Source organism: Mustela putorius, unplaced genomic scaffold (assembly GCF_011764305.1).
Source record: "Mustela putorius furo isolate JIRA1106 unplaced genomic scaffold, ASM1176430v1.1 tig00000508_pilon_pilon_pilon, whole genome shotgun sequence".
NCBI lineage: Eukaryota > Metazoa > Chordata > Mammalia > Carnivora > Mustelidae > Mustela > Mustela putorius.
Window position 1 is genome coordinate 2,195,625 of NW_025421402.1, and position 23,841 is coordinate 2,219,465.

At 50.9% G+C, this 23,841-nt stretch overlaps 1 protein-coding gene across 10 annotated transcripts in view; it reads left to right on the forward strand.

Moving 5' to 3' along the window:
• NAV1 (neuron navigator 1) overlaps positions 1–23,841 on the forward strand; it is a 255,114-nt gene that overhangs the window by 54,102 nt on the left and 177,171 nt on the right. For 9 of the 10 annotated variants that reach the window (XM_004756283.3, XM_004756280.3, XM_013058141.2 and 6 more), the window contains exon 2: positions 19,929–20,680. In XM_004756283.3, coding sequence (XP_004756340.2) covers positions 19,959–20,680 — 722 coding nt within the window. In that variant the 5' untranslated portion in view covers positions 19,929–19,958. Of the gene's footprint in view, positions 1–19,928; positions 20,681–23,841 lie in introns of those variants that run through there. The other variant, XM_045081001.1, reaches the window with a different exon arrangement.

Below are 23,841 nucleotides of genomic sequence, written 5' to 3' on the forward strand. Positions count from 1 at the left end.
CCAGGGAGAGCTTGAGAGGAAAAAAATAACACTTTATTTGGAAACAATTCTGCTGAGAGGCAGGCTCCTCTCAGCTTCACTTTCCCTGCAATTTATTATGAAGTGCTGTGTGCTCGGAAATGGGGGCTGAGTTCTGAAGTCACAGGCCAAGTTCTGGGCTCCAGACAAGGGGACAGCTCAGGCCAAGTTATCTACCCTGGAGGGGAAGGGTCTGGAGCAAGGCAGCTCGTCTGTGTTTCTGGTTACCTCATTCTAATGACTCATAGGGACGGAGACCCCACAGTTATCCCTAAAAGCTTTTGTACCATTGAATGACTCTGTATGGGAGGGATCTGAGGCTGCAGAGCTCCAGAAGGAAAGACATTCTGTAGGTGGAGGGTGGCCACCTAATGACCCTTATCCCTTCGCTTATCCTCAGGGATAACCTTTTCCTTTTCCTCCTGGCCTGCACCCTGCCCAGAATTACCCGCTCAGATCATTCCAAGGGTGAACAGGAACCCGAGTGCCTTCCTCTTTTTCCCTGGAGCATGGTGGGGAGAGGCTGAGTTTGCAGAAGGAAATTTAAATGTTAAAGTAAGGGGGTGGGGGAGAAGCTAGATGCAATGGAGGAATTTGGATTGGATCCTGGAACCAAAAAAGGACATTAGTGGAAAAGCTGATGGACTCTGAATTTAGTTAGTTTAGTTTAGTTAGCTTAGTTTAGTTGACTTAAATGGTAATGTGCCCATGTTAATTTCTTCGTTTTGACAAGTGTGGTGTGGTCGTGTAAAATGTTAGCGCCAGGGGACACTGGGCAAAGAGTATATGGGAACTTGACTATCTCTCCAGCTTTTCTGTAAATCTAAAATTCCTTCAGAATAAAAATCTCATTTTTTAAAAAAGTTGGGGGACACAAAAAAAAAAATAGACGAAGCAGAAACTTCCAGAGTGGTGAGGCTTTACAGCACTTAGGTGTCTGGTCTCTCCATCCCAGTAGAAGAGCAAAGGGCTTTCCTGAGCCAAAGCCTTTAGGATCAAGTTTATCCTGAGTTAACCACTCTCTAGTACTGGACAGATTCCCTACCTGAAGTCAGGTTCTAGAAGCTTCATTTCCTCCATATTCAGAGCCAGAGCTATCTCCTGGGATGTTTTGCCTTTTCCTAGGGCCTCTGTAAAAGCTAGTCAGTCGTGGTCCCTGATCCCCGGTCCAGCTCCAGGGAGCAGCTCGATTACAGGGGTGTTCAGACTCTCTTAGCTGTAACTTGGAGAGCCAAGATTTAAAACAGATGCATTCAAAGCTAGTTAAATCAGGGGACACCCCTTTCCATTCCCTCATGCAGCTGCAGCACAATCTCCAGCAGCCCTTTGGAAAGGACCGAGCCCAGCTTAGCTCAAGTTAGCCTCTGCCCACCCCCACCCCCAACGGCACCTAAAGATGAGCCATTATGTGTGTTCTTCACACTCGCCCCACCCCTGACCCACCGAAGGGAATGAGTGGTTTTGCAAAAGTCTGCCTTTTCAGGGTCCGAAATGAAATCTCGCGGATCTAAACATTTGGCCCATGCCACGAGTGTCTGTCAGAGGTCTGTTCTCTCCTACCCCATCACTGTCAAGGCCAGCCTCCCAAAGTCTTCCCTGAATCTCTCTTGCTGTTGCAATTACAGGCTTTTTTCTCCATGTTCCTCCCAGTGCAGAGAATGGACTGGACACCATCAGCGCTAAAGCAATCCCGTGTTCCTGAAGGAGTGATTAATCTTTCTCTAAATTATCTTTTTGTACGTGATACCACTTAGAGTCCTTCAGGCTCAGGCCTCAGGGGTAGGCCTTCTGAGCCCCCTAAGAGTCACTCGAAGATGCTGCTGTAGGCTGGGGGTGCTCCAGTGGGAGGAGCAGAACAAGGAGGCCCCTTGCTCACACTCCTCCTGGCCTTCCCCAGGCCCACACAGCCCCCATGCCCAGCCTCCCCCAGCCTGGCAGGCTTGGCTCGGGCCAAGCAGAAATGGTCCCCGCATGCCCAATAGTGCCTGGTGGCATTATTGGAAAAGTCAGCCTCGAAACCGCAGAGGGATGTAGGGTGTTGGGGGCTAGAGCTTGGGAAGCACTGTAGACAGTGAGACAGCCGAATTAAACAGCCACCGTGTGAGTCACTGCCCTCCTGTCTGCCTCCCCAGTCCTGGCGTGAACCTAGAAGCTGGTGATGCAGTTACCTTCCCAGCCAGTTGGGTTGCTCTCTGAGGACAGAACCAGAAAGACTGAGCTGAAAAGGACAGCGGAGAAGGTTTAGGCTAGACATGAAGAAGCATTCCATGAACTTCATGGCCCCAAAGGATTTTTATGGTGTCACTTTCTTGGGAGGCATCCAGTGGTTTCCCAAAGCTCCACATGTCCCAGGGTAATGTACCTCCGTCCTGCCTTCCTGAACCCCTCTTCTTGCAGGACGCAGTGACTTCCGCATTCACAAACAGTCCTCACGTGGTCCCAGCATGGAAATGCTCATCATTGAGAACAAGGCCGAAATGGTGGTGTGCCTTTACCCGTCACCGCTGTCAGGCCTCCCCTGCTGCCTTTTGCTCCTGCTGACAGAAGTCATTGCTTTGGCAAAATTAATTTGCTTGGAAATGAGCCTGGAGGATGTTGTGCCTCCACTTTGTCTTCTGCGGTCTGTGTTCCCTCTTCCCCATAATCACGTGTGATTCGGGTGCCAGCAAGAACCCCCAGACACCATCCAACCCTTCCCTTCCTTGAAGGAAGACTGAGTGTGGCCTTAGCCCAGACCTATAGATCTCCACTGCAGACCGGTGGCATTTAGGAGACGGAGTGCCTGGTGTTTAGGACATCCATGGGGCTCAGGATTAGGGTAGGTTCTTGACCAACCTACTTGAATATGATCTTCCTAATGACTGTCTGAGGGATTATTATCCCCATTTCACAGATGAGCAACTCGACCTAGAAAGGTTAATAGTTCGCCTGCATCTCAGACCGTAGGCATGTTGGTATGGATGGAAGCCAATGTCTTTGGACATTGGGAACGGGCTTTTTCTGCTCCACCACACAGCCTGTCCATTCTGGTCCGAATCATGATGATTCAGATGAACAATGGGGGGCTGGTCACAAAAGGCCAACAGCTGTAACCATGGGATCGACCCCTTCCTGAGCCCACCCAGTACGTGCCAGCGCTCAACTCATCGGCTCGCTGCCTCTTGCAACAAGCCTGTGAGGGGCATGTTGCTCTTCCCATTTTGAAGATGAGAAAACTGAAGCTCAGAGAGGTCATGTTGCTTGAGGGGGTCTCACTTTAAGGGATAGGTAGAATGGAGATTCAAACCCAAATGTTTTATCTAAAACCTGGCATCGTTCCACTGTGTGGTAGAGTCTCCCTGTAGAATTTTCCCACTCTGATCTTTAGGAACTTCTTTTTGTCTTAATTTCCATTCGTCATGCTACAATGTAAATGAAGCTGTGAAAATATATGAATGTTTGTTGTGTTTTGTTGTTTTTACCGAGGGCATCCAAGCAAATACACAGTGGTGACCCAGCCCCAGGGAGGTTGCGCGTTCTCTCTTCTCCAGTTTCTATTTTTTCCTCTTCACCCTGGTCCTGTCTTCTGCTTCTCTCCCGTGCCTTTGTGTCCCCCTAGGGTGTTTCTCTACTTTCCCACCTTCCCCTTATCATCCTTTCTGCTCCCTTAGACCTAAGCAACCAATCCTGTACCTCCAGCATCTCGTTGCCAAGCAACAGGCTTCCTACCTGCCCCATTGTGTTAGCATCTCCATGACAACGAGTACTGCCAAAAGAGAGAGAGAGAGAAAAAAAAGTTAGGTGGTGGTAGGAGGAGGTGGTGAGACCCTGTATTTCAGGACATTCATGCAGTTTTGTTTTGTTTTAAAAGATTTTATTTATTTGACACACATTCACACACACACACACACAGAGGGAACACAAGCAGGGGCAGTGGAAGTGGAAGAAGCAGGCTTCCTGCTGAGCAGAGAGCCCGATAGCTCTATCCCAGGACCCTGGGATCATGACCTGAGCCCATGGCAGACGCTTAACAACTGAGCCGCCCAGGCACCCCCATTCGTGCAATTTTACCAGCCACAACTTGCTTGCTCTCAGGGCCCCCGGAGAACATCACAAATAGCTTCAACTGAAACCTCGTGAGGGAACAAGTCACGAGAGTGACAGTCTGCATGCAGAGAGTCTCGCCTAGGGACATTTCTGCGAGGGCCAAGGATGAGAGCCACAGGCGTTTTGTGTTTAGATAGGGTGGGGCTGGGCCACGGGATCACCTTTCTGTGGGTCTGTTCAGGAAGGATGAGGGAAGGATTTTTCAGTCGTTGCTGGAGTGAGGTCATGGGGAGTGTTTTTCAGTAGGAGGAGATAGGTAGGGGTGTCTCTGAACAGGACCATGCTTGAAGCAAGCAACATCTGGGGAAGGTGAAAGCCAGGGAGAGGAGCTGGAGGGTGGGGGCTGTCATCAACAAGACCTTGAACCACGCAAGCTCCTGCCCAAGGACTGTGGGTGTGAACCCTGTGAGATTTTCTTGGTCTGCCCAGCTTCAGGCAGTGGTTGGTCTCAGCAGCCTCTGCCTCCCAACGACCCTGCCCCGCCCCTTTGTCTTCCTATTCCAGAGGTCTGGAGGAAGCCTGCAGGGAAAAGGATGGGAAAGAGGAGGTGGGAAAGGAAGTGAGGACAGCCCTGGATTTCCAGGTGCCCAGACCGGTGTTCTCAGAGGGGACCCTGGCTCTTCAGCCACGGTGCTGCCGGCCTGACAGACATTCCCTGACGGTTACAGTGCACCTGGGATGGCGGTCCGGTGGTGGACTCAGAAAGAGGAAGTGGCTCAGTGGGTTAAGCCTCTGCCTTCAGCTCAAGTCATGATCTCAAGGTCCTGGGATCGAGCCCCACATCAGGCTCTCTGCTCAGCAGGGAGCCTGCTTCCCCCTGTCTCTCTGCCTTTCTCTCTGCCTACTTATGATCTCTCTCTCTTCTCTGTTAAATAAATAAATAAAATATTTAAAAAAAAGAAAAGAAAAGAAAATAGAAAGAGGGAAGAAGCCTAAGCCGGTCAGAACATCTAGGACCTATCCACCTGGGCAAGTGGCCAGGGACCAGCCAGGGAGACCCTCATGCAGGCAAAGCAGGGCCTTCTTGGACTTACTTAATGTTCAACGTGGATGGTATGTGGAAGACCCCTATAACCTGGTGGCTGGCCCTTGTGGGGACTCCACAGTCCAACCCAAACACCTCATCTTGCTGGCACTTTCCCCCGTGGTACTGTCGTGTATATCAAGCCTCTGTGCTAAGGCCAAGGCTCCTCCTGTCATCCTGTCCATGCCCCTGGCCCTGAGCATCCTTTGTCTCTCCAGACCTCCAAAGCAGAAGAACAAGAACCCTGTCCAGTATTTCATCGTCCTCATGGACAGTGCTCTCCTAGCCTCTCACTTACATCCCCCAAGGAGAGCAGTTCCTTTGTTCTTCTCTGTGTCCAGAGGGCACGGAGAGCAAGATCTGCTGGTGGCGGCGCCACTGCACACATTGTTGCCTCCGGCTTTGCTCCCCTGCCTGGCCTGACTGTTCAAGAACATTGCGAAAGCTCTTGGCGTGTGTGGCCACATGGAGGGCCAGGCCCCCAGCAGAGGCTGCGGTCCCGCTGCTGAGCTAGGCTGCTCTGATGTATGGTCCTCATGGCTACGGAGGAAGGACACAGTGAGTCAAAGGGTCAGCACCACGGGAGGAAGAACACGTTGATTCAATCTTTCTCTGCAGTTCATGACCATAAACTGCTTGCCTGCACCCAGTAATTCCCCTTCTAAGAAAGAAGTCCAAGGAATAAGCTGAGACTTGAGCAAAGCTTGTTTGTGTGCTATTCACAGCATTGTACCTACCAGTGCAAAGTTGGAAACAACCAGAGTGGCCAGTAATGATGGAATGCTTAAGTCATTTCTGTATACTGCACTTGAGGGATGGTTTAGGATCTCTTAATAAGGATGTTTTTTAAAAACAATTTCAAGGGGTGCCTGGATGGCTCAGTGGGTTAAAGCCTCTGCCTTCGGCTTAGGTCAAGGTCCTGGGATCAAGCCCCGCATTGGGCTCTCTGCTTTTTGGGGAGCCTGCTTCCTCCTGTCTTTCTGTCTGCCTCTCTACTTGTGATCTCTATCAAATAAATAAAATCTTAAAAAAATTTTTTTTCAAGATTTTTAGATGAAAAGTAAAAATGCTTAATTCCTAGTAAGTGAAGAGACATGACATGTAGGCTTAGTGTAATTATAATTTTATGGTAATATATATGTGTATATGTATGCTATGTATGTGTACTGTATTATAGATGTATAATATGTGTGAGTGTGAATAGTAAAATGCCTGGAAGAAACCAAAACACGTAAAAAGTTACTGTAGGCTAGTAGGTTCGTAGACGATAGGCTTTCTCTTCTTTGTATTTTTCTAGATTTTCCAAGTTTTTTTTTTTTTATATTTTTAGAGGTTTTATTTATTTATTTGACAGAGAGAGATCACAAGTAGGCAGAGAGGCAGTCGGGGGTTGGGGGGGAGTGCGGAGCAGGCTCCCTGCTGAGCAGAGAGCCCGATTGGAGAATCAGGGCTCTATCCCCAGACCCTGAGATCATGACTTGAGCCAAACTTAACCCACTGAGCCACCTAGGCGCCCCTCCAAGTTTTTTCTGATGAGTGCTTTGTTATTTTTGTATGAACTAACCTTTATTAAGCTCCTTTCACATGCTGCTGTGCGAAGCATTTTTCACTCCGCTTTAGATTGTTTGTCTCCCCCCCCACCCCGCCCCCAGCGACTCAGTTGAGATCTTTTTTTTTTTTTTTTCCCCAGTTGCGATCTTAATCTCCAAGTAGTTGTATTAGGAAGTACGGTCTTTGCTAAGTGATTTTGTCATCAGGGCAGGGCTCTCCCGAATGGGATCAGTGTCCTTACAAAGGAGACCCTAGAGAGCTCCCTTGCCCTTCAGCCGTGCGAGGACACAGCCAAAGGCTGCCATCTGCGACCCGGGAAGCAGGTTCTCACCAGACACCCAGTCTGGCCGCACCATGATCTCAGCCTCCAGAACTGGGAATAAGTTCTGGAGTAAGTTCTGGCTTAGGAGCCCCCCAGTCTGTGCTCCTCTGTTAAAGCAGCACAAATGGACGAAGACACACCGTTACCCCATCTTATTTTTATAGCAACTCAGCGAGATGGACACTCATATCTTTTAAATGAAACAATCAAAGCTTGCGGAGTATAAGTGATGTTCCCGAAACTACCCAGCTTATAAAATAGCAGATGCACGTTGGGAACACCACCCTGGAAAGTTATAGAAGGTTCCTGCGGTCATTAAGGGCAGGGTGGGTAATCAGTGCTGATCTGGCTGGCTTGTGGGGTTTCTGGTCTAAATATGTAAGTGCTAATGGTCCCACTTCAGGTGGCCCTGTGGCCTCAGCTCTGTTTGCTGGGCAGCTCTGGTCACACCTGACCGCCTTTCCAGGTGGAGGTGGCCCCACTCTGAGATCCTGTGCTGGGAGGTACAGGACAGCTGAGTGAGGCTCCAGGTGTGGACATGGTGAGACAGGTGCGCTCCTAGGTCTGCTCAGCGTGGTAGGAGATGGGCTCCCAGCTTCAGGGGTGTGGAACCCCATAAGCTCACCTGTTAGCCTCCTGGTGCCTGGCAGGATTCTGGGCCTTGGGGAGCTACACTGTGGGAGCCTCACAGCCCACCAGACACTTCCCCATGATTGGTGTTAGTAGGGAGAGGGGATGCTTTTCTCCCGCAGGCTGGCCCCCTACTTTGGGCTGCGGTTAGGCCTGGCCGTTCCTCTGTGCATGAGTCCTGTACGAATGTGCTGCTGCTGAAAGGGGGTGGGGGTTGGAGGCTCTGTCCTGGCTTGGCAGCATTGTACTGGCAGGAATGGGGACCCAAGCATGGTTTTAGCTTGGCTCTGAGGGAAGCGGGTGGGGCCAGCAGGCAGGGATGCTCGGTTCTGCTCAAGACACACAGGTACCCCATTCTCCCTCTCCACTGCTCACAAGTGAGGAATAATTTGGGTTTTCTTTCATGCTAGAATTGCTTGCCCCACTTCTCAGATGGTAAAGTTGAGGCCTAGAGTCTAAAGAATTCAGGGAGCTACTTAGCACTGGAATCCAGTCCAGTGGTCTGACTCCAGGGCTACTCTTGACATTTGGGTCTGCCTCCAACTCCCCACTCATGCCTCTTACCCCACTCCCACCCTTCCCACGTTCTGAGGTCTTTGAGGAAAGTAGAGCTCATTGCCAACGTAGCCAGCCTATGGCTGACCTCAGTTGGCAGGAGGTCTGGTCCGCACCTCTCAGCCCCGTCTGATTGATGGGTTCGCAGTCAGATCGAGAGTCCAGCCCTCTCCAGATGCCCAGATGTGGTGTCCCAGCCAGGGGATTAGCCTCCATGTGGCAAGGTCGCAGGGCCTCTGGGCTGGATGGCTTTAAGAGGGGTCCAGAATCCCCCAGATCTCTCCTACCCCAGCACCAAGGAACCTCCCTCCCCTGCCCCAGCCCCGTGGCCCTGGACTTTGTGGCCTGGAAAGTATGTGAGGCTTGTGGAGTGATATGCCCTCCATCTGCCTGGCTGGAAAAACCATCCACGGAAGAACATTGCAGGCTTTGAGTTGGGTGAAAAAATAACAATAAAGTGAGTGTGAGAAAGATGGAGCTGACAGGTCTGGTGGGAGAGGCAGTCATCTGGCTCGCTGCCCGGGGGTCTACGAAGGTTCCAGTTTCTCTGTTGGAGATGAGTTCCCCCACCCCCAAGGCTCCACTTAACTCCTGCTCCTCCCCCATTCATTAGCTCGAGGGTCCATCTGGAATCGAAGCTATTGCTTGGGAAGCCAGAGCTCTGTAACGGTGGCCTAGAGGAAGTAACTAGACACACACACACACACACACACACACACACTGGTCGGTGGGAATGTGACGGGGGTACAGCAGGAACTGTCTGGGGCAGCTCCCCAGGGGCCTAGGCAACGGTCCTCTTGTGACTGAGAACTCCCAGGTTCTCATCTGCCTTCCAAGAAAGCACCGCACATTCTGGGAGCACCCAGAGGGGCTTTTGGAGCCGGGGGTGGGGGTGGGGGTAGGGGTGAGCAGCAGGAGGTGTTCTGGAGCAGAGGAAAGCTGCTCACAGCGGCACGTACTCCCCATGCCAGCTCAACTTCCTGGGAGGTATTTATAACCCAAGCCTCCAGCCCCCTGTGATTTGTGGGACAGCTTTAAACCATTGATTTTCATTAGCATTAAATCATTTCTCTTGGCTAATTGAAAAGGAACCAAGGAGCCTGACAGTGGAGCCGTCTATGTGGATCAAATTAGTGACAAACACCGATATGCTGATACAGTGCAGGTCTTCAACTGCGCGGCTCTGGGGCCCCTCCCTGGAGCTCGAAATTCACTTTTCTCTCAAGGCCAGAGGCGGTAAGAAACACTCCCCAGGTTGAAGGATCAGGAAGACCAGGAGTCTTAGCAGGAGGGCTGGGAAGTTAGACATTTGGAAGAAATTCCAGTGTTGCGAGAGGGGACAGGAGGTTCTGAGAGGAGTGTTGGAGGAACAGCGACCATCTCTCCCACACAGGTTGTCTGACTGCCGCGTCTGTCCTGCCTGTCGGTCTGGGCTTAGCCAGAGGAGTCGTGAGGCTAAGGAACATTCTCTGGGAGTGTGATGGACTTGCTCTGAGAATGTCAGGTCTGGGCAGTACAGTGTTTAGAAGCCATCTTCTGGGAGAGGGGATCGGGCTCAGCTAGACTGAGCCTGAGGGTAGGGTGTTGGCACCACCGTGATCATTTACTCTAAATGCCAGGAAACTGAGCTCTTTGATACTACCTGAGATTCACTTGGCCAGTCCCATCTTCCTGTGTAAGAACATGTTGCCATCTGGCCAGAAAGAAGACCATCCTACCATTTTAAGGTTAAAGGAATTCCTGAGGGTGTTGGCAGAGCTCTGGGCTCCAGGGGTGAAGATGGGGAAGAGAGTCATGAGTTCTGCACCTGTGGACAGTCCTAATCCCCATTCTGAGCCAGGAGCCAGCCAGGCGGGCGCTGGAGCACCGAACCCCCATCCTGTGCCTGCCAAGTCCTGGCCAGCCGACCCGATTCCTTGCTTCCTGCCAATGTTCTGCCCACTCTGTCCATGCTTGTCCTGAAGACAACAGGGCTGGCCGCCCATCCTGTCCCTCTCTCAATCCTGACGGGGATGATCACCTACCTTCTCTGCCAAGGACCGAGCCTAGCTGCACGGCCTTCAGCTGGTTTACTGGAGCCCAAAGCCGGGGTCTATAGGCTAAGGGCTTGGGGAAGGGGGATGGCTTCAGATCTCTTCTACTTTGGCCCCACCGCCGTGTACCCACATCTCAGACCTTTATCTCTGTCCTGAGAGACTAGCAGAGATAAGAGGCTGCGTAAAGAGGAGAAACATTTAGTAAAGGGCCATTGCAGTCCTGTCCTCAGCCCAGGGGACCTCCCCATGATGCCCAGCCTTGGGGTCTTATGGGGGGGGGGGAGACACTGTGACCAGGAGTCACCCCAGGCACTCCCATTACTCAGCAGTGACTTGGAACAAGTTACTTCCTCTAGGCATAGGGATGTTATCAACTCCCCATAGCCCCCCATCCCGACCTCCATGTGTGAGTTGTAGCAAGTCTGTAGTCCACAAATGTTAAATGAAAATTGTGTACACATAGTGAGGGTATTGGGGGCCATTTTTCCAGGGAAAGTGTGTGAGCATACTGCTGGAGAGCCCAGAGCCCTTGAGATGGAAAAGGATGGGGGGACAGAGCAACCCCTCATCTCTGGGCTGGAGAGAGATGGGCCAAAGGGAGGGGACAGGGAGAGCAAGCAGACAGACTGAAGCTACGGATGGGGTGTGTGTGCATGTGTCTCAGTGTGTAGACGTGTGAGTGTGCGGGTCACTATCTACATAGTACTTGGCTGAGAGGTGGGGCAACATAAGTGTGTGTGTCAGTGTGTGTGTCACTATATGGTACTTGGCTGAGAGGTGAGGCAACACAAGTCACCTCTTTGCTGGGGCATCAGGACACAGCTCTCTGTTCGCTGAGGTGATCAGTCTCCAGAGATGCGCCTGCGCCTCCAACCAGAAGCAAGCCCCTATCTGGGGTATGGCCCTGGCAGGAACAGGTCAGGTTTTCAGGGGCAGAAGACAGTGTCACAGTTAGAGGAAGAAAGCTTGCAAAGAGGCCTACATGAGTCCAGGAGTTTGGTCTGTGGTGTCTGGATCTCTGAAAGTCATTCTGTCCACCTTCTGCCTCTGAAGAGGTTGCCCCTGGGTCCTGCTCGTGCTCTCAGGACCGCATCGACTTCAGAGGGGGCTCCGTGAAAGACGTCTCCCCACCTCTCTCACTAACCCCAGCCACGGTTTATTTTGGAAACTTCTCCAACTTTGTTTATCCTCCCCACCCTAATCCCATATAAACTGACTGTCCTATTCATACTCAACTAAGGAAATAGAAATTTAGGTTAGAGGGAAACATACAGTGATAACATTTATGTTGTTGTGACAGGAGTGGGTGACAAAAGGTACCAGTAGGAAAGTTGAGTAGAACAGAGAGAAGGAGATACATGCTGTGCTGATGGCCTATTTGAGTCAATAACTAGCTTTTATTCAATGATTTGTATGGGTTTGTATAAGCCAGGCACTGTCTTAAGTGGTTTTTCTATACCTCACTGAATTTTTTAAAAAAACATTATAAAATAGATACTGTTATTATTACTGTTATTCCTGCTTTACAGATGAGGAAGCAGACCAAGGAGGCTAAAATAACTTGCTTAGGACCAGAAGCTAGGAAGGAGCTAGATGTGCCTGGGGGTGGGGAAAAAGAGGGGTGTTGGGAAGATGCAGAGGAAAGCTGTAGGAAGGGGGTCGTTCTGGCTCCAGGTCCTGTGTTCTTAACCACCACCCTCTACTGTGCAGGGTCTGTACCTCAGTGCTGGAGTCCAGAGACACACCGGACCTTTACCATGAATTATTTCAGTATTTTTCTTTCCTTCTTCTTGAGAAGACAACTTTCTCCTTCCTATTTTGCAGTCTTGAAATAACACGCTAGGGAAGAGAAATAATTTGACCAAATTTACTCAGCCTGTGATGAAATCATCTGACCAGCACCCAGAGTCCCATCTCCCAGACATTTTTTTTTAACATTTTTTCCCTCTTTTCCTCCTCCCTCCCGTTTCCTTCCTTTCCCTTTCCTTCCGTCTCTTCCCTTTCCTTCCATATCCAGCCTCTCGATGCTGTAGTTAAAATACTCTGACTTTCTGAAATGGACATCCTAACTACATTCTCAAAGCGCAGACGCGGCTCCTTTAACCGGGCCACTGCTGGAGGAGCTGTCCTATCAGCACCACGGCCGCCGCCCCGCGGGCCCCGCCCACCCGCCGCTGCTGCGGGAGCCTCAAGGGCAGAAAGGGCGGCGGAGAGTCCTGGCTGGGAACCCGCCCCTTGGCTAGTCCTCCAAACCTGGGAGGGACCTCTGAATACAGAGCCCGCCCTCCCTCCCTTCATCCCGCCTCTGGCCCCCGCAGATCTGAGGGAGCTGGCGCTTAACCTCTCATCACATTCTGAGCTAGAGTGAAATATTTATAGGCCAAAAATACTTCCTGGCTCTGGGGTTTGCAGAGCATTGAGGAGCCAGTCGCCTCTGTTTGTCCTGATGGGGCTTGAAGCCAGAATGATCGAGGCTGAAAAAGGGAGTCCGTGGGATGGGGAGTGGAGAGGCCTGGATTGAGGCTGCAGGCTGAGCAACAGAGCAGAATAGTAACAGGCCCAGGTGGCTCCACTGTGCCTCTCTAATGTTGTCTCTCCCATTTACTAGCTGTGTGATCATAAGCAAATTCCTTAGCCTCTCTGTGCCTTGGTGTCCTTGTCTGTAATGGGGGAATGATAATGTAATACCACCAAATCATAGGGCGATTGCAAGTTAATATAGGGAAAGAACTCAGAACAGTGCCTGGCACACACTTGGTAAATGCAACTGAAAAGTGTTGGATTTAAAAATAAAACAGCCCCAGGGTGAGGACGAGAAAGAATTGATAGCCAGGTATTGACTGGAAAAGGTGGAGTGGAACAAGAGGGAAGTACGTGTTGGGTAGGGCTGCACACTATGTTGTTCAGGGACCGAGACTGTGCCCCTTCCCCCTGGAAGCCACTGGCCTCTCGACTCACCTGCCATCCATCAGACTATTCCAGTCTGTGTCTCAGTCTGTCTGTCTCTGTTCTGAGAAGAAGGGCAGCTCTTCTCCTTAACATAATTTTGGCGATTTCTTGAGCATCTGCTATGTGCCAGGCTCCATGCTGGGTATCTCATCTTTATTCTCTCATTGAATCGTTACACATCTCTAAGACTGCTTTTTGTGGATGAGGACTTTGGGCTCAGAAGAGTTAAAATAGCTTCTCTAAAGTCATATAGCAAGAAGTAGCAGATCTAGGATTTGAACCCAGGTCCTCTTGACTCAAAAGGCCTTGCTCTTTCCACTACAATATTTCCAACTGTCTAGTTTCCTGTCCTCTCCACTGGTGGGCATTTGGGTGTTACCACAGCCAGCACAGGCAGTGTTTTTCCTGTTGATGCTACTGTAGGTTTCTGATTGGAGCCTGGCAGATACTCTGATCCTCCCTTGCTTTGCTGGAGGCTCCAGAAATACCAGGCAGTTCAGCCTCCATCCCTGGGCATCTGAGGAGCCTTGAAAAAAAGGTTCTTTGTCCTTGTGATCATAATAACAATACCTTTTTTTAAAAAAAAAGATTTTATTTATTTGACAGACAGAGATCACAAGTAGGCAGAGAGGCAGCAGAGAGAGGGGGAAGCAGCCTTCCTGCTGAGCAGAGAGCCCGATGATGCTGGCCTGCATCCCAGGACCCTTGGATCATGACCTCAGCTGAAGGTAGAGGCTTTAACCCACTGAGCCACCCAGGTGACCCCATAATAACAATACTTGTTGAGTCCTTACTGTGTCCCAGGTACTGTTCTAAGCACTACATTTATTCAGTAACTTAGACTTCAAAACAATGAAGAGGTAGGTCCTGGTCTCAGCTTCATTTTACAGGCTCAGAGTTTGTGCAGTTTGCCCAAGATCACATCATCAGCAAATGGCAGAGCCAAGCTTTGGACCTAGGCACCGGGGCTCCAGAGCATTCTCTTACTGCTAACACTCCACAGAATTTCTTTTGAGGAGCAGAGTACGTGTTGGAGCGCTGATAGACAGACCATGGGCATGGGAGATTCAGTTATCAAATCTACTGCTGCTTGGACCTCAGACCACCAGCCCCCAACCCCACTGCTGCCTCTTCCTTGAAGCCTTCCCAAATTCTGCCTCATCATCAGACTAACACACACGCAAGATCCCCATAGCACTTTGTTTTGCCTCTCTTGACACACAGCATATGTGCCTGTGGTGACTGTGCACGTTTCTCCCTACCAGGTTGTTGGCTCCTTGAGAGCAGAGCCTGGGTCTCAGCCACTGCAATTGCCACAGCATCTGGCGAAGCACCTGGCATATGGGAGGTACTCAGCCAAGGTGTGTATTGATGAACAAAGGGATCCTGTTGTGAATCCTTTCAAAAGTGCAGTGAGCTTTGGTAATGGGAGGTACTGACTCCCTAATATAATTTACTAAGGACAGGGATCCCTGGAATGAGTGAACTAAGGGACACTTGCGACCCTCTTGAATCTGCCCACTGAGGTTAAGTGTAATTTCCAATCAGAGCACTTAGAAGGAGGAAGAGAGAGCACATTTAGGAGTAGGGGGTCTGGTAGGCTCCCCCAAAACCACAAGTACATGCACACACATGTTTGTACATACATGTCTACCTAAGAAAGAAATAGGCTCCTTGCTAACATTCCCAGCTCCTAGCCTTCAGCCCATGAGCTTCCCCAGTATATTGTGAAGGTATGACAAAAGATGATCAGTACTGCTAGCCAAGCTCCTTGGCTTGAACAGGCTCTGTCCAAGAGACACATAGATTGTCCTGCTTCTCTGGAACATTTTTGTCTGACAGTGAGAATCAGGAAATGGAGACCATTACAGTGAACCCTGTTATATATTATGAAAGTGACTTTAATACTTCTTAATATCCCAAGAGGTTGAACATTTTCTAGATACCACCTTATTCAGCTTGCTCAGGACATGAAGACATGGGGAGCAAGGAGGCGGAAAGGCGCTGTCCCTATTTCATGGGAGAAACTGAGCCCCAGAGCTAACATGGGAGTCTCCCAAATCATTTGGTCCATTAAAAACACAGCTTGGGGGCGCCTGGGTGGCTCAGTGGATTAAGCCACTGCCTTCGGCTCAGGTCATGATCTCAGGGTCCTGGGATCGAGTCCCGCATCGGGCTCTCTGCTCAGCAGGGAGCCTGCTTCCCTTCCTCTCTCTCTCTGCCTGCCTCTCTGCCTACTTGTGATCTCTCCCTCTGTCAAATAAATAAAATAAATAAATCTTTAAAAAAATAAAAAAATAAAAAAAAAATAAAAACGCAGCTTGGATGCCAGAGCCAGTAGGTATGTGGTTGGGGCCCAGGAGACATCATCCAGACAGAGGCCTCACCCTCGAGCTTTGGAAGCACCTTTGTCCATGCGTCTCAGCTGACACCCCGCCCCCCATGAGCACTCTCTCTGCCCTTTCCCACATGCCTCCCATCTGCTAGACACTTAGAACTCCATAGTCTTCCTCCTCAATCCCCACCTACCCCAAGGTGTGCCACCTGCTACCAACTAGGCATAATAAGCCTGTGACCAGACTGGATTTGGCCCATTATCTCCCTCCCCACCCCCATTCATTGCCTTCAGCCTCTTATGGGGCAATACCCTAGGACCATCTTGGCTCCCACTACCACCAAATGCAAACAGGATATGAAGGGTGCAGGGAAAGCTGGCTAGAGCTGAGGAATTTGGGGAAAGAAAGGAGAAAAAGGGAGAAGGAGGAGACCTCCTCCAGAGCTGCCAATGACTGATTTTCTTTTCCGGTCTCCACCCTGTGAACCAGATTTACACCCCCTTCCTCGCTCCTCCACAATCTCTGGAAGGCCCAGAGCTGTCAATCACAGCAAGGACAGTGTTGACATGGAGGCTGAGGAGCGCATCCTGCGGCCAGACGTGCCTTTGATGGCTGTGGTCTGGGGAATCCATTCTTGGGTCCCAGGATCCCCCTCATCTGCTTTTGGATCACATCTTCACTGCTTTCTAGCTGTGTGTGTTCTTTGGCAGCTCACTTGACCTTCTCAGCCTTGTTTTCCTGACCTGGCAAATGGGGATAATAACAGCTACTTTGGAAGGTTGTTGTAAGGATCAGAAACCATGGCTCAGTGAAAGCAAGATACTGATGCGGTCTGGGGGAAGAGAGAAGTGCTGGGTGTCCTCTTGAGATCTCTCTAAACATCCTGGGCACCTGTGAGTTCCCACTGTAACGGCAAACCAGGAAGGCTCCCTTGAGCCCCTTTCCTGCCAGGCTCAAAGAACACTGTTTGGGGATCCCTCCTCCATCACCGCAGAGGTGGTCTGATACAGCCAGACTCCCACCTGGGATGGTGGTCCTCACCTCCTGTGTCTAGGTGTGGGCTGTCCTCTGAGGAGGAGGAGAGAGCAGGGCCCCAGCTACAGTGAAGGGGTTGGGGGGCTCCTGGGACCTACCACAGGAAGGTTTTTTTGTTTGTGTGTTTTTTTTAAATACCTTATACATTCATTTGACAGACAGAGATCACAAGTAGGCAGAGAAGCAGGCAGAGAGAGAGGAGGAAGCAGGCTCCCTGCTGAGCAGAGAGCCTGATGTGAGGCTCGATCCCAGGACCCCGGGACCACTACCTGAGCCAATGGTGAGGCTCCAACCCACTGAGCCACCCAGGCACCCCCACAGGAAGGTTTCTAAATACTCTTCCCATGAGCTTTTGAAAAAATGAGGATCCAGAGAAAGCAGCAACAGCATCTGCTCCATTAACAAGTGAAGTCAAAGCAGCTTCCTCGGACTTAAGGCTCTTGTGGTGGAAATCTGGCCAGTCCTAGATGTAGGGCCTAGGGGAGCCTGGGCCCAGGGCAGCTGGGGATGCTTTGAGGACAACGTAGGTGAGTTGGGCTCTTGAGGGGAACCCCGGGCACTACAGTGTGGGTAGGGGAGCAGTTCACAGGAAAGGTGCAGGCAGCACCAAGAGGCGGTTCTGGGTTCTGTCACAGACGTAGCTCCCGGAGGGGGTGGGCTGGGATGCCTGCATGGCCGTGGTCCCCACACTGGGGTTTGATGGGGACTAGGCGTAAGGGGAGAGGCAGAACTGGCCTGTGTGGTACTGTGCCAGTGGAGGGATTGACTGTGGGAATGCTGAAGTCTCAGGGGTGCAGGCTGCAGTGGGTCTGTGGTCCTAGGACCTTCTCATGGGTGGTCAGCTGGTTAGTTCAATTAACCAGTGATTGGCTTAGCTCTGTGCTGGAGGCCACAGTCAGCAGCTCAGGGACAACGCACACCTTTGATCAGGTCCATTCTTATCCTGCTGGTCCTGTTCGGTTTGGTCACTGATGCTTGGCGCTGATAACTAGGGGAGTGGCTGGATGGGAGAAGATGACAAAGTAAATCTCCTCTTACCTCTAGTGGGGAAGATTCTAAAGCATGGTGTTCCTCATCGTGAAGACCCCCTGTTTCTCCACCTGACGGCGGTTGCTAGATTTTTTTTTTTTAAAGATTTTTTATTTATTTATTTGACAGAGAGAGAGATCACAAGTAGGCAGAGAGGCAGGCAGAGAGAGAGAGAGAGGAGGAAGCAGACTCCCTGCTGAGCAGAGAGCCCGATGCGGGACTCGATCCCAGGACCCTGAGATCATGACCTGAGCCGAAGGCAGCGGCTTAACCCACTGAGCCACCCAGGTGCCCCGGTTGCTAGATTTTATCCTGTGCTTATTTTGCAGACTGCTGTTAGTACCTGTTGACAGCCTCTGAGATCTCTCTGTGAAAATACTTCTCAGGCCCTCCTGTGGGGCTGTCCTTGGCATGTTGGGGCTGGGGACAGGGCAGGGTGCCCTGCACGGGAGACTGTGGGCAGGCAGAGGGTGACTTAGAGTGTCCTTTCAGTCTACAGCCTGGTCATTGGGCATAAGATAGATGGGAAGGAAGCAGGAGTTAGGCAAGCCTTGAACATGGTCCTGTAGGCAGCCAGGGAGGAGGGGAAGCAAGCTGGTTGTGGGTATGTTAACACACATGGCTTTGCCTTCTCTCCTGGAGGCTGTGGGGGCTACTTTAGTTCATCCAATAATGACATCAAGTCACTAACGTACAAATTAGAGGAAAGGAGGAGGGGGTCATAGTATTTCTCTTCCTAGAGGAAATTATTTCATCCGTTAGCAGAGCAGTCCTCTAAGCCCTGACTCTTAATCCATCAATGTTTAGCGGTCTGCATGGATTTTTCACAGTTTAACCTGTAACTGGTCCTGGACCGCAGAGACAAAGGTCAGGGAAGGGTCGAGAACAGACATAGCCAGTCCTGCGCAGTTGCTGACAGCTTTGTCTGCCGTATGAAAGGGGGCGCCCCAGGGGTCTCAGCGGACCAGCCATACTGTGCTGGTCCTTTCTCTGCCCATAAGTCCTCTGTCTCCACCCTCATGATGACATGATAACATTTCATCTATATCTCTTCAATTTTAAGGAGACCTTTTGTTTTTGTTAGGTTTTGGCCAATTGTGTGTATTATTTTGTGAATTCCTTGTTCCAATCTTTTGCTCTTTGTTCTATGGGGTATTTGCTTTTTCTTATTGATTTGGTAGAATTCCCTTGGCCCCCGTATAGGTTGCAAGTATTTTCATAGTTTATTGATGGCTGGAATCTTTGAAAAAGGGCTTTTGTGTCCATACAGAGATTTTCATTTTTATTGCACCGAAGTCTATCAGTGTTTTTCCTTTATAATTTCTGCCTCTGACGTGGGGCTTCCAAAGGCCTTTCCCACAAGAAAATTATGGAAACATTTATGCATATGTTCTGCAGATTCTTTTATGGTTTCATTTTCTGCATTTCCTACATTTAACTCTTTCATCTATCTGGAATTGATGGATTGTATCTTTGTAAATGGCTTCAAATTCCCTTGGAAGTGGAAGTGATTAATAGAGCAATTAATTCATTAATTAACATGGTGGGGAAGAGAAGCTGTAGAGGGGGAGAGGTTGAGGATACCGGAGAGGGATGGAATAATTAATGGACCAAGGTCTGGGAGAGAAGGAATTGACTTCTGGGCCAGAGGGTGCATAGGGAATGACTGTGAGGAAGACTGTGAGCCCAGTGCCCAAATCTCCAGTGACTGAGGGGGTGGGGACATGGGGAGGAACAGGGGAGATGGTGTCAGTGAGGACCAGTGAATGGTATGAGCCGGATGGCAGGAGCCTAGGGTCGGGGGAGGTTCACAAGTTTATGATTTGTGAGGATTAAGATTGTCTACCTCACCTTGAGCCCAGTGGAATCTGGAAGATGACATCCCACTGGACAGGTGTCCTGGGCATTTTCATCAGATAAAGTGGCAGGTGGAAGGAACATGCAGAGAAGAGGCTGAGGGTCCAAGGGAGTTGGTTTACTGTGGGTGGGGGGTTCTAGACTCAGGCTACAAGGAAGGGTTTGAGAGGGAGGGATTGTGGGAAGGAGAGCCTGTCCCTGATCAGTGGAGGGGAGTAGAAGCAAGGAAAGTTAAATTAACTTCCTTGGTACAGAGGATCATAGTTCACAAAGCACTTCACATAGGGTTTGCACTTGAACTTCAGAGCAGAGGGGTAATGGGGATTTGCCCAGAGTCAGGTAGGCAGGCACTGGCTGAGTCAGGATGTGAAGCCAAGAGCCCCGACGCCTGGCCCGGATCCTGGTGCCTCCTCCCCTGACCTCAGCATCATCTTTACACACTCAGGGACAGAAGCTTGGGATGGTGCCTAACCATCTTCTTTTCTCTCCTCTCTCTGCAGGACACTAGTCCTCAGCGCTGCTTGCTAACCATGAATGGGATGGCCAACGTGAACTCTGCCAGCCGCCCCCACTATACCTCCTCCATCCCTGTGCCTCGAGCTGCTTCCCAGACCAGGATTCATACCCCGGGCGCCTCTCCCCAGCTGCGGCCACGCCAGGCCGGCCTGGCCCTGAGCCCCCAGCGTGCAGCCTCGCCGAGACTGGGCAGGGCAGGAGGCCCTTCCAGAAACTCCTCTCCTAAGGCCTCCCGGGGGAGAGGCTCCCCGAAGTCTTCTGGGACGGTGAGAGAGTCAGCTGAGGGTGGCGAAGGCCTTTCCAGCTCCCCATGGAGCAGTCCCAGGGCAACCCCCAAAGCCTCCCTCTCCAGCTGTGCTGGGTCCAGAAGAGTTGGGGAGACACAAGGCATCCAGGGAAAGAAGAAAGTGGCTCAAGAAGGGATTCCAGTCCTCCAAAGTCGGGGCAGGAGCCCATCCCGACCAAGCTCTCGCGGAGAAACTCAAATACCAGGGGCTCCTGAAGGTCGAAGACCTCCTGACTACCCAAGAAAGGATCAAAGAGATACAAGCTACAGAAGTTCAGGGGTCCCCAGGTCTTTGGAGCCCGATGCTGGGGCAGTGTCCGGGGCTTCCTCCCCAGGGTGCAGCCCTGTGCAGAGCAAACGCCCCTCCCCCACCCCGGGGGTTATCAGCTTCGCCTCAGCCCACCAACAGAGTCAGCCAGTCACGGCCACAGTGGCCCCCTTCCAGTACAGGTGAGCTGGGGGAACAGGGGGGCAGGGAAGCAGGGAGGCGTGGAGCGGGGACCCAGCAGCCAGCCTGAAGAGGAGGGGGACCTCAGTCCATCGAGTATATATATCTTTTTTTAAATAAAAGTGTGACTTTACTCAAATGGCCACATTAAATGAACCAAATTCTAATTACTAAGTGTCACACCGTTTAGAAATGCTCAAATGCAAATTAAATACCTCCCAGGCTAGCCTGACTTCCTGGGTTTTTTCTCTGCATTGGTGTGAGGAGAAACCCACTTACATCTGGGATTTAGAGAAGCTTGTACACCATTCCCAGGACGTGGCCGGTGGCGGGGGGGGGGGGGAACACGCGGGGGGAGCGCACGCGTGGTCTTGGGAGGGGGGTTGTTCCTCTGGGGCTGCAGAGCATCTGGGGGGTGGGGGGGGCACTACTAGGAGCTTTCACTTCTAGAAGCAAGAGCGTGACTCGGTCTCTGAAAAGTTCTAGGCACTCTTACACCACAGACATCCGGGGCCCAGGCCCAGGAAGCCAAGAGTCCTACTCTATTCGCCGTGTGGTCAGGCCTCTTACAGAGTATCGCAGTGAGGAACACCACATTTTAAAAGGGCATTGGTGCCCAAAAACACATTTCAAGAAAGACAAACAGGTTGATGAGGGATCCAAAAAAGGCATTGGATTAATGATTAAAGGAGCTGAAGCAGTTTACTTTGGAAAAGGGAGGCTTAGAGAGGGGTCTGAGGGCTGTTCTCAAATATTTGAAGAGCTGTCATGTCGTAAGATGAATTAGATTTACTTGGTACGGCTCCAGAACCCTGAGTCGGCATCATCGTGGTTAGAAGTCCACCCGAGATAGATTGGAAGTTCAGGAGGAGGGACTTTCCAGCAACCCGAGAGGTTTACAAATGACTGATGCGGCAGTGAGCTTCCCATCACGGCAGGAATTCAAGCGGTCGCCTGATCAAAGCAAGTTCTCACTTGGGTGATCCCTGCTCTGGGAGTGTCTCTTCTGCCTGACAGACCGCCCACACAGCCGCCCTTGTTCCTTTTCCTAAGGAGCCCCTCCCATTTGTCTGTCTGTCCCTTGTGACCTCTGCCGAGGTTCTCCAGCTGATGAGAGGACTCGGAGAAGCACACATGCAGGGCTGACCTTCCTTTGAATGGCCTTTTCCCCATCAGCACAGTGTTTCCCTGGTGATTTTTTGGCTTTCTTCTCCTACCTGATTTCCTTCTACCTAATGTCCTTCATTTTGAATTCAATCTTCAGGAAAAATGTCTAGGCATCAAATTGTTTAAGATTTTACATTATCTACCCTACACGTCCCCTGGCAGATTTAGACTAACTCTGGCATTTTCCAAAGAGGTCAGAACTTCTTCCTTTGAACATTTCAATGCAGCCTAAATAGAACCACATTTCCTTTACTCCGCAAACATTTATTGCATGTTTTCATTTTAAACAGAAATGGAAATGTGTTGTACCAACCTCAAGGGGCGGTTTTCTTCTCCATCCACCTCCTAGACTTTGCCTGTTTCAGGCCCTGGGTTGGGTTGCAGGGAGGATCGTGGTTTGGGCAAGGGCGGGTTGGAGAGAGGACGGCCCTGGATGCTGCCGGCTGGTGGGTGGGAGCCCAGTACACCTTGCGGGGCCTGGAGCTGCTGCCAAGGGTCCCACTGCCAAGGGCCAGGCTGGGCTACCCTTGCAAGGTGCATAGCCAAGGAGGTGCCATCTGCTCCCTAGAGGGCACAGACATCCTGTTTTCATGGAGATCTCCTGCACCCCTGTCCCTCCCACTGCCCAGACCTTGGCCTTCTGCAAAGTTCCAGCTGCTCACAGAAGCAGAGGTTATCCTCCTCCCCTCCCTCCTGTCTCCAGCCTGGTCTGGCCCCCTTGCTTCTCCAGGGACCAGATCTGTCAGCCGTCTCTTTCCCTGGCCTACCCTCCTTAGCCATATTTGTCCACAGGCTCCGGGTGCCGACCTTCCCAAGGAAGCCTATCTCCTGCCTCGTCTCTGACCTGCCACTGCCTCTCTCTGGTCACCCCTGCTCTCTGGACCCCAGAGAAGGCATAGATGCCTCTCAGTCCGCAGTCTAGGTTGTCTGCTCTCATACATCTGGTTCCCTCCAATCTTCAACCTCATTCTCCTCTGCTCTTCTGGAAAAGAGCCCCCTACAGCTTCACTGCTCTGGGGCTGCATTCTCCCACTTCCTAGGTGTTCTCTTTTTCCAGTAGTTTTCACCTTCCCGCCTCAGGCTGGCCGTCGGTCAGACTTCAGTGAGGAGGGTACAGCCCGTGGTGTCAGGAGGGTAGGCTTACGGTTTTCTTCTTCCTGGTTCAACCTCTAACCAACTTCCGGCATGGATGAAACTGTCCATTCGGGCTGGAGAGGGAGGGGAGGCCTGGGGGCTCTGGCCTAGTTTGGAGAGGTGGAGGCAGACAGAGATGAGAGTGTAGAAACGACGAAGGTTAGAGACGTGGAGGCTGCCTTCCTCGGCGCCCCTGGGCCAGTGCACACCCACTCACCCTGACAGCATAATTATGGCACCAACAAGCATGAAAGCAAGCTCTTTGTATTTCTTTTTTTTTTTTAATAATATCAAGTAAGGCAGCCATTTTTGTGCCTGTGTGGATGGTTGATTCGTATATATAGTTCTATAAGGAAGCAGAGCTTCTGACTTTTTTTTAAAATTTATTTTTATTTTTTAAATTTTTTATAAACATATAATATATTTTTATCCCCAGGGGTACAGGTCTGTGATTTGCCAAGTTTAGACACTTCACAGCACTCACCGTAGTTTAATTTCTTTTTTAAGATTTTATTTATTTATTTGGCACTCAGAGATCACAAGTAGGCAGACAGGCAGGCAGAGAGAGTAGGGGAAACAAGCTCCCTGCTAAGCAGAAAGCCCAATGTGGGGCTCGATCCCAGGACCCTGAGATCATGACCCGAGCCGAAGGCAGAGGCTTTAACCCACTGAGCCACCCAGGTGCCCCAAGCTCTTTGTATCTCTAATGCTACTTCTTGCTGTCTGTGCTGGGTCAGGCGGTGCTTAGCTCTACGTATATGATGCTATTGAGTGAAACGTGTACGTTACCTAGAATTTCCTCTCCCCAGTAGAATGTTCCATTGCTTTCTCACTAGGATGTTGCATCTCTTCACACGGCCCA